Source organism: Lolium rigidum, chromosome 3 (assembly GCF_022539505.1).
Source record: "Lolium rigidum isolate FL_2022 chromosome 3, APGP_CSIRO_Lrig_0.1, whole genome shotgun sequence".
Lineage (NCBI taxonomy): Eukaryota > Viridiplantae > Streptophyta > Magnoliopsida > Poales > Poaceae > Lolium > Lolium rigidum.
The window spans coordinates 18,487,701-18,498,352 of record NC_061510.1 but is presented as its reverse complement, the minus strand read 5'-3'; the positions used below and the strand labels follow the sequence as shown (position 1 = coordinate 18,498,352).

Genomic DNA, 10,652 nt, shown 5'->3' with positions numbered 1-10,652 from the left:
GGCGGCGGCGGCGGCGGCGGGCGGCGGCGGCGAGATCGCGTGGGGAGAAGAGGGGGTTAACCCGCGAGATGGATATTCTTCCTCTCCGAGTATGCTGCTGGCATATGGGCCCGTTCAGTCCAGCCTCCTTTATTACAGAGCATCCTTGCATAGTTAAGCTCTACTATGCAAAAAAAAAAAAAATGCCAGAAATATCCGAATTTATTTGATAAGTTCACAAGAAATACAAAGCATCTTAAACATAATGAAAATTGCATCGAGGTCTTTGGACCACCAAACGACTACTACTGCCGCCAGAGCAAGCCACCGACGCGTCATTGTCGTTGCTTCCTTATCAGAGTCGGCCTCATGTTGTTGATGATAGTTGAGAAGTCTTAGTGCACATGCCCCTAAAGACCAGCCCCAGAGTTGAAGTCATCGCATTGAACCCTTGAATTGATCTGAAACTTGTAACACCAAACTTATCGCACACATAGATTAGGCGAGATCCACCGTTCTATGGAAGCAGCGACCAGACAAATCCTTACCCTCCTCAACAACACCGGCGAGGTTGCCGGCGAAGAGTTGGAAGAGGAGGCGGGTATACCTTATTATTGTATCATAAAACGTCATCATAGCCACCATAACGACGATGTCGATTGACATAACTCTAACTTTAGGAAACCTTATAAGCGTCGAACGAAGGTTCGAGGTACCCACCTCCTCTGGTCGCTAAGTGGCAAGCAGAAAAGGCGGGAACTCACCGATTCCCGATAGTAGATGGCGAGTACGAGACAGATGGCGGCGGCTGCTAGGTTTCTACCCTAGCAGCCGGATCCTTTTCTTTCACGATAGGAGGTCAATGCAAGATGCATTTCAGAGGGGTGTTATTGAACACAAATCGATTTGAGGGTAAACTTGTGAAGATTAGATTGGTAATTCTGAACCATCTAGTGACGAGTCGAGCTATTGTTTTCGCACATTTTCCATCGTGTTTTTCACGAAGGGGTGACAAAAATTGTGGTAGAGCACACCTCGTAGGAGCCTTTCATTGGTTCAAGTACAAAAAAAGATGGCAAGGACTTATTCAACCCCGTACGCGAGGCAGATCACATGAGAGAGGAATGCGACCGCATGAAAGAACGATGAGATGTGAAAAGAGTAAATTTCCGTTAGTTATGCAAATTGAGTTTGGCGTAACAAAAATCCCTATTATTGAGAATTTGTAACAAAGCCACCAAAAACATGCATAACAACTACCACAAGGCTACAAATTTTAGTCAAAATGGAAGAAAACAAGGGGCAAAACTATCACTTTTTAGCAAAATACCAGAAGGATCGAATTTCTCATGTGGTTATACGTTAGTGTATGGATAACGACACCCGCTGACAAAGAATTCTGTTGAAATTAAAAAGGTAAAACTGTGGATGCCAGTGCTACAGCAACTAGGAAATTATGATGAATTATGTACCATATATAACGTTACCTCCGTACACTTTCAAAACAAGTTTATATTTGGAAAGGAAGTAGTAAGAAATAAAATTGAGCAAAAAATTATCTCAAAAAAACAGAGAGAGAGAGAGAGAGAGAGAGAGAAAACGAAACCGGAACAGAGTAAAACAGAAAGGACCTGAACCGACCGACACCCGTTCCGTTGGGTCCGTATATAAACCCAACCCCGAACCCCACAACGCCACAGGACTCGCACCACACCGCAGCAAGAGGCAACGGAAATCGACTCTCCTGCCGTCGTCCGCCGCCGCCATGAGCGCCATGAAGTTCTGCCGCGAGTGGTACGGTAGCGCGTGTCCCCCTCCTTCCTCCCCCTCCCGCTGCTTCTTCCCCACTTCTCGGCCGGTGGCTGGAGTTGATTAACTGAAATAGAAATCGATGGCAGCAACAACATCCTGTACCCCAAGGAGGGGAAGGACCGGCGCGTCCTCCTCTACGCGTGCCGCAACTGCGAACACCAGGTAAAGCACGCCAACCCTAACCCCCCTCTCGTCCCAATCCCCATCCCCAGACGCAATGCCGCCGGCCGCGATTTGGTTGTTCCAGGGCTTTTAATCGCCCCCAAATCCTAGGGTTCTCGTTAACCCCTGTCCGTCGTGGTTTCCGGATATTTGCTTTGAACCCAAAATTGCGGCCGAATCGGAGCAGACACTTGTGATGTCCTCGTAATGCCGGTTGCGCGACCCCTGTTCATGGCTTCAATTGGAGTGAAATCTTGTAGGCCGAATTGGGGCTCACTCGCACGCGCTTATCATGTTTCCGAAGTCCCACAACCACAGGGCAATGCTAATTGATTAGAGGAGACACTTAGTAATGTGGCATGTTTGTGAAATGATGATATCTGTTGTTTGTTTCTACTCTGGCTGGTGCAATGTACCCATAACCACAACCTTTATTTCTGCTCTAAAAAGATCCGCCTGAAATGTGTGGAATAATGGAAAAACAACTCAACAACTCTGTCTTGCTTGTTTCCTTGGTTCAGGAGGTCACAGAGAACAACTGCGTCTACCGAAACGAGGTGCACCACGCCGCCGCGGAGCGTACACAGGTTCTCCAGGATGTTGCCGCTGACCCCACTCTGCCCCGGAACAAGGACGTCCGCTGCGCTGCCTGCGGTCACGGCGAGGCTGTTTTCTTCCAGGTTCATGCCAGCAGCCTATCTTTTTTGTATGCAGCTTGAGATATCATGGTTCATGCCAGCAGCGTATCTTTTGTGTATGCAGCTTGAGATATCATGGTTAATGACATGGCAGTTCATATTGTAAAATTTTCTGGCCCTGTTAATGTTGCTGCTGTGTACCTAAATTTGCTAGTCTTGGCCTTATGCTGAAGGAGGCTTTGCCTGTCTGCACTCCAAACTGTATATATCTCTGATTTGTGCCATAATATGTATTATATCTGTATGCAGCCAATTTATTCCTTGTTTGGCTTGACATATCTGACATGGCAGTGCACATTGTGAAACCCGAACCTTGCTAATGTTGTGGTTACATACAAAATTTTGCATGTTTTGACTGTATGTTGTAACTCTATATTCTTAGTGTTGCCCCCATTTTCCACAGTCCAAACTGTATATCAATTTGGTTTCTGCCTTAAGATGATATGTTTATGCAATAGTAAGGATACCTTTTGTGCACAATTGATAACCTGTTAACCTTTGGAACATAGCTTTTGTACTCTTTAGAATGAATGCGACTTAATATTTCTTGCATAACGAAGTTGGCTGTTTGTCGTATCCCTGTTTTTATTGTCCACCCATGCCATGAAACATGAATGTTTTGAGTTACAGGCGTCCTTCATCCGCACAATCCAATCAATAGCTGATGATTATTCTTTAACTTCTTGTTGTCTTTATAATGTGCAGGCTACGGCAAGAGGGGAGGAGGGGATGACTCTGTTCTTCGTCTGCTGCAACCTGTCCTGCGGTAACCGGTGGAGGGATTGAAAGATTCGCGTCTCCTGCAGAGGCCATCCGACCCATGCCCTTAAGGCCCTAACTCCTCATGCTTTGGAATTAGTTTCTAATTAGCCGTCTTTGTTAGAGCACAGGAACTGGACTTGTCAAACGTACCCTTGCAGTTTCTGTACTTTTTCCGGGCCATGTATTTTGCAAGCCTTAATCACATTTGGTATATTGCTTCTAGCCTATCCACTGTGAATTCCTATTTGTGTTTGATTCTCCCGCATAGTGTGTGATGAGGGCATGAGCTAGATGTACCACATTTCTTTTTATCCGGTGTGATGTTCTCTTATAGAGGAATGAAAGTTGATTCTCAGAAAGAACAGAAGAAAAGAAAAACAAGCAGGTTGCCAGTATTTTTTATGGCTGCTACTGGACTGGATTTCTGAGTATTAAATTAGTGGATGCCATGTTACCATCGTCTACATATGCCAATGGGCATGAGGTATACTTACAGAAGAAGACTGAACTATCGGAGGAATTAGTAGCATCTCAAGAGCGGCAGGCAAGAGATGGAATCTCTCCCAGTCCCGAGTGTCCAGGCCATGGTGGCGGCCACCGGCGGAGCGGACGTGCCGTCAAGGTATCTCCGGCCAGAGGCAGCGGCGGATGCTGTCGCCGTCGCCGGTGAGGATCAGATCCCTATCATTGATTACCAGAGGCTGCTACTGGACCATGGCGAGGAGTCTGCGCGCCTCCACAGGGTCTGCCAGGACTGGGGCTTTTTCCAGGTTTGTTGCCATACATCTCCAAGTTTTACCATTCATACTTGTCTCTGCTACCTTCTATACATTGGTACCTCTGTTGCTATGTCTATGTTTTGTCAATCCAACCAACTAAGATGCAATCCTATCGGAGATACTTTCAGCTGAATTTCTACTTATAACTGCACGAACACTTTGTCGTCAATCTGATTCCTTGTCCTGCTAATTGCGATCATAAGAAGTTGACCACTCGTCCTTTGCAGCTAATTAACCACAGTGTTCCAGACGATGTGGTTGAGGGGATGAAGGCCAACATTCAGCAATTCTTTCAGTTCCCTGCAGAGGTTAAGAAACAGTTTACCCAGGAACGAGGGCAGTTGGAAGGCTATGGCCAGTTATTCGTCGTCTCGGAGGATCAGAAGCTTGATTGGGCTGACATGCTTTACCTGTACACACAGCCACCTGAGGACAGGAACTTGAGGTTCTGGCCTGACCAACCTGCTAACTTCAAGTATGATTGCAACTCCTCATTGCCTGTTAGTTGTCTCTTTATTGCTCAACTTAATTACTATGAAATGTGTTTCCAGTACTTTTTTTTGTGTCTCCTTTGCTTTCCCCTACTTAGGATTAAGAGGGCCAAATTAGGTACAAAACGATAAAAAAGGGCATAATTTCTAGTCTTAATTATCAACTGCAAATCTTCGGTTTTATGTCTTGCCCTTGTAAATGGAACAATGAGTTCTTACCCATCCAAGTTTCTGACTAAGTTTCATTCAGATCAACACTGGATAAGTATTCTGCCGCTGTGAAGGACATAGCAGATACCCTTTTGGCTACCATGGCGCAGAGTTTGGGGTTGGAACCAAAAGTGATTTCTGACACATGTGTCGGTGGGATACAGTCAGTCAGGATGAACTACTATCCCCCGTGTGCTCAGGCGAACAAAGTTGTGGGCTTCTCTCCACACTCTGATTCTGATCTTCTTACTCTCGTCCTCCAAGTAAATCATGTTCAAGGCCTGCAGATTAAGAGGAATGGCAGTTGGTTTCCTGTCAAGCCTCTCGAGGGCGCTTTTGTCGTAAACGTCGGAGATATCTTGGAGGTAAGACTGGACAGTTGATCGTCAACTCAATCCTGAGCAAATATTATAGTGCCCATGCTAGAATGCAGAATTAACATTGCATCAAAAATAAATTATTTGTTGTTGTTTTGCTTTGGTGAGGCCAGATCTTCACAAATGGAAGATACAGGAGCATCGAGCACCGTGCTGTCATCAACCCAAACGAAGAGAGGCTGTCGGTTGCGGCGTTCCACTCTCCACACATCCATGCCATGATAGGACCTCTGAAGGAAATTGTGGTGCACGAAGACGAGGCCTACAAAAGGGTGGACCATGAGGACTTCATGAAGCTTTTCTTCTCCGCGAAACTCGAGGGCAAGAGCTTCTTAGACCGGATGAAGCTGAAGAGCAGCTAGCAGCTTGAAGCAAGCAGGTAAGCTGTTGTTGGTTGTTTTGAACCTTGCCTGTCTGGAGAAGAAATGAAACATTCTACATGACCGATATGCATATACATGGGAAAACAGCTCCTGGTCGTTTTTATTGCCTGCACGTGCACAAGGCATAGTTGGAGAGTTGAATAGGAAGGAAGCAACTGCAGATGCTTCTGTACTTTGTAGTGTCTACAAGCACACAAGGTCTCAGGCATCACTAGTTAGCATCCCTGCATCATTCTAAGACGTCTGTAAGACTTTTTATTTTCGAAATGAGACGTCTGTAAGACTGTAACCTGTGTCTTAATTTGTGAGCGAGACATGACAGACAGGGCTGGGCCGGGACATGAAATTGGTTAGAATGTCAAATGACGAAATACCTTGTTTTTTTTTTTGCTTATATATATGAAACAAAAGTAAGAGGCAGCAAGCCGCAGAAAGAAGCTGAGGCTGTTTCCTAACTCCTAAGTTTGTCTGGTCTGATCTGGTGTTGAAGACATAGACAGATTAGATAGGACGGTGGGACATCATGTGTAGGTATTAGGAATTAAGATTTGGAGTCAAGTGAGCTAATAAATAACTGGTGAGAAGAAGATAAAGTTGGCGAGCGGCACTTAGTCGTGGCGCCACCAACAAAACAAAACGAAACAACCCCACAAAATCAGCAGCGTCAGAGTAATGTGTGCAGCTTCAGCTTCACCCAAAGACGCCTCAGGGTGGTCGAGCAGCTTGGACGCGGACAGGGCCTTGGCTGACGTCGCCCTGGTATGCGGTGCTGAGCGTCATGAAGCGGCCTACGACCGAAATCGACCGGTTCTTGGCAATTTCTACCTCAAACGCTTGCCGAGTGACAAAAATAACTAATCCCTCTGTTTGGCTGAGGCTGATATGTTCAGCGACGCTATCGATCAACTTGCCCTCATCGAGCTCCCACTTCTTGACCGTCATTTTTTTATCTGGTCCAACAATGGAGACTTTCCAACTCTCAGAAAAAAATCAATCGTCTTTTTGTCTATCTAGCCTGCCATTTACTCAAACTCGATGTTCTACTCCCTTACTCGCTTCATCTATGGTCGTATTACCCTCATTGTCTGTATGGCTACACAAATTGCGCATCCCGCCAATTTTTGTTTTGAAAACTATTGGGTCTCACATGTTGCATGTGGGCCATGGTCCAACAAGCTAGGAATTTGGACCAACACCATTCAAATGCTGATACCTCGCTTTTTTCCAACATTAAAAGGTCCGCGTCACCCTTACTTGTTGGGGAAAACAACTGAAAAAGGTTAGAAATTACATTCTTCTCTGCCCCTTAAATTGTTTCAAGGAAGTTTGTGATCCCTATCCTCTAATATTGCACCCACGAAAAAGTTGCCAAGTTGCCTTCTCGAAACAAAGAGACAAGATTATATATGTGATAGAAGCTGATAGAATTACAGATTGCTTCCATATCTTGGCCTCCAGTCAGATCTGACAATATTAAAGTTCCATCACTGATGCCAACAAAATTGAATCATTTTTGTACGATAAAAGAATGACCATTTTCACGGACTAATATACCTACTTTCTCCAAAATCTCTATGACAACCCAATCCTTTCAACTGACACATGGACTCCCCACCTATTTTTGGCTGACAGTTAGCCCAGTATTAGAAAAATTAATGCTCTACTATGGCAGTATTTAGACATTTAAATACTTTTGAGCTCCCAATTATTATAATGATTACCTTTGTTGGTCTTCTTAATTTCTACCTTCGTGTTTGTTTGTTTCGGCTGTTAGATGTATATATCTGTATCTTGTAGTTCCCCATATGTTAGGGGGTTTCCTGCATATTTGCGCCTGTACATGTACTATATATTGTGGCATTTGGCCCCCTGGCAATACATCAAACATATTGCCCTAACATGGTATCAGAGCCCCAGGTCTCGAGTTCAAATCCTAGCTTTCCCAATTTATTGTAAAAATTATCTCCTCTCCCCGCAGCCTCCTGTCGTGTGGTTCCGGCCTTCCGCTGCCTCTTTGCCTCTCTACACGTGTTGATTTGTCTTTTCGTCTCCCCGTCACACGTGAGAGGGGGTGTTGACGTGTATAAGTAGATTGCCTAGCCCTTTCCATCAGTTCGGACTTTTGATTCAAGTGGCTAGTGCATGAATCTTAACATATTACCCTAACAAAAAAAAAGAGAATTGCTATGTCTTCCTCATCGGGCTATGTTGCGATCCTGATTTCGCTGCCTTCATGCGTGTTCACATGCGCGGTTTTCGTCTTTGGGGTGTGCTCTCTGGCGCAAATTATCCTGATTTCGCTGCCTTCATGCGTGTTCACATGCGCGGTCTTCGTCTTTGGGGTGTGCTCTCTGGCGAGGTCTCCTGTCCGCCGCTACCCGTTGCTCCTACGGTGCCTGTTGCACCGCCACCTGTTGCCCTTTCCCCTGATGCTACTCAGGCGGATAAGGATGCAGCCAAGAGTGCTGATGACACTGCTCTGGCTGATTATGACCGGAAGGTCCAGGACCACTCTACTGCAGTTGCGACTTACCGGCTGGATCTAACTGAGTACACTCAGTGGATAGATGAGGATGCTCGTGCTGCTTCTATTGTCACCTCCAGTGTTCTGCCTCAGTATGCTGCTGAGTTTATGGGTCTTCCCACCGCTGCTGCTCAGTGGGCTTTTCTTCGTCAGCGTTATCAGCCGTCTGGGGATGCTCTTTATCTGTCTGTGGTCCGCCAGGAGCATGCCCTTCAGCAGGGTGATTCTACTATTGATGAGTTCTACACTCAGAGTGCTGCTATTTAGCGTCAGCTTGATTCTCTCCGTACAACTGTGTGTGCCACCTGTCCCTGATGTCTGACTGTGCGCGCGGATCTGGAGTTTCAGCGCGTTTTTGAGTTCTTGTCGCGGCTCCGCAAGGATTTTGAGCCGCGCCGTGCCCAGCTGCTTGCCCGTGGTCGTGTTCCGCTCTCTGGGTACTTGCTGAGCTTCGTGCTGAGGAGACTCGTCTTCGTGGTGCTGGTCTTCTTGAGATTCCCTCTGTCCTTGCTGCTCGTGGCCCTCCTGTGCCGTCTGCTCGTGGACCTGCTATGCCACCGGCATCGTTGCGGTCTCCGGCACAGCTGATACTCCCTACTCCTCCATTCCAGGGCCAGCGTCAGCCCCAGCAGCCTCGTGGTTCAACATCACCTCCCTGCACCTACTGTGGCAGGACTAGCCACACTATCTCTATTTGCTGGCAGAGGGATCCCAGCTTACGTCTGCCGCAGCATACTCGTCGTCCGGCTGGATCTTCAGGATCTTCTGTTGTTGCTCTCTCTGATCAGGACATTATCCGTGGTCTTCGTGGTATGCTCGCTGGTACAGGCTCTTCCTCGACGGGTACTGTTGGTTCTGTGCCTAGCTCTTCTGGCACCGCGCGACCACCACCTTCCACACAGTCAGGTACGTCATCCCCGTGGTATCTGGAGCTTCTTTTCATATGACCTCTGCGTCTTCTATTCTTTCTGCTCTTCGCTCTCTTGTTTCTCCTGTTCGTGTTATCACGGCTGATGGTACCTCTCTTCCTGTTTCAAGTCGAGGCACCCTTTCTACTACCTCTTTCTCTGTTCTTGATGTTTCTCATGTTCTTAGTCTTAAGATGAACCTGTTTTCTGCTAGTCAGCTTACTGATTCTGGTTGTCGCGTCATTCTTGACGCTGATTCTTGTGCTGTTCAGGACCGCCGTACACATGCCCTGGTTGAAGCTGGCCCTCGCAGCCTTGAGTCCCCGGGGCTCTGGGAGTTAGACTGGCTTCGCCTTCCTTCTGCTGACACTTCATCTGCCAGTTCTTCTGCGGTTGCTGCATCTGTCACTGGATCTTTTCAGCAGTGGCATCATCGGCTGGGTCACCTCTGTGGCTCCCGTTTATCGTCTTTAGTTCGTCGTGGTCTTCTGGGGTCTGTCTCAGGAGATGTGTCTATGCATTCGTGTCAGGGTTGTAGGTTAGGCAAACAGATTCAGCTTCCCTATCCTACTAGTGTGTCTGTATCTCAGCGACCTTTTGATTTAGTTCATTCGGATGTTTGGGGTCCGGCTCCCTTTCCTTCGAAAGAGGGTCATCGATACTATATTTTGTTTATTGATGATTTTTCGCGATACACCTGGTTGTTTCTTATGCACTCTCGCAGTGAGGTGCTCTCTATTTATCAGCGTTTTGCAGCCATGGTTCGTACTCAGTATTCCACGCCTATTCGTGTGTTTCGTGCTGATTCTGCAGGAGAGTATATATCCCAGCACCTGCGTGGTGTTCTTGCTGAGCAGGGCACCCTTGCCCAGTTCTCGTGTCCCGCGCCCATGCTCAAAATGGTGTCGCCGAGCGTAAGCATCATCATATTCTTGAGACTACCCGTGCTATGATGATTGCTTCCTCTCTTACGCCGCATTTACGGGCTGAGGCCGTCGCTACGTCGACTTACCTCATTAACATTCAGCCTTCTGCTGCCCTTCAAGGTGGCATTCCTCTCGAGCGTCTTTCTGGTAGCTCTCCAGATTACTCGACTCTTCGTTTATTTGATTGTGTTTGCTATGTTCTTCTCACTCCTCGCGTACGCACCAAACTAACTGCTCAGTCAATTGAGTGTGTTTTTCTCGGCTACAGTGATGAGCATAAGGGCTATCGCTGTTGGGACCCTGTTGGTCGTCGGATGCGCATCTCTCATGATGTCACGTTTGATGAGACGCGTCCCATCTATCCTCGTCCCACCTCGGGTACTTACCCGGTGGATGATATCTCTTTTCTTCTTTTTCCGGATGCACCCCTTGCTGTCCCTCCTCCTCTCCCTCCTACTTCTGATGCGCCCCTTTGGCGTCATCCTCTCGTTTGTCTAGTCCACCTAGTACTCCTCGTTCTCCGGCTTCGGATCCTTCTGATGATGTCCCTTCTTCCTCTTCTTCTGATGAGTTGTCTTCTGCCGTTGAGCTTCCTCCTTCATGACCTATTCATCAGCGTCGTGCTCCAGTTCGTTACTCTC

At 47.1% G+C, this 10,652-nt stretch overlaps 2 protein-coding genes across 2 annotated transcripts; both read left to right on the top strand.

Moving 5' to 3' along the window:
• The first annotated feature begins 1,744 nt into the window (after positions 1-1,744).
• Positions 1,745-3,437, top strand: LOC124694901 (DNA-directed RNA polymerases II, IV and V subunit 9B-like). Its single transcript, XM_047227825.1, has 4 exons — positions 1,745-1,773; positions 1,878-1,953; positions 2,475-2,633; positions 3,357-3,437. The coding sequence occupies exons 1-4, from the start codon at positions 1,745-1,747 to the stop codon at positions 3,435-3,437; spliced, it is 345 nt and encodes a 114-aa protein (XP_047083781.1).
• A 459-nt stretch (positions 3,438-3,896) lies between these two features.
• Positions 3,897-5,984, top strand: LOC124694900 (2-oxoglutarate-dependent dioxygenase 11-like). Its single transcript, XM_047227824.1, has 4 exons — positions 3,897-4,183; positions 4,420-4,667; positions 4,934-5,258; positions 5,384-5,984. The coding sequence occupies exons 1-4, from the start codon at positions 3,965-3,967 to the stop codon at positions 5,630-5,632; spliced, it is 1,041 nt and encodes a 346-aa protein (XP_047083780.1). The 5' UTR covers positions 3,897-3,964; the 3' UTR covers positions 5,633-5,984.
• The last annotated feature ends 4,668 nt before the right edge of the window (positions 5,985-10,652 follow it).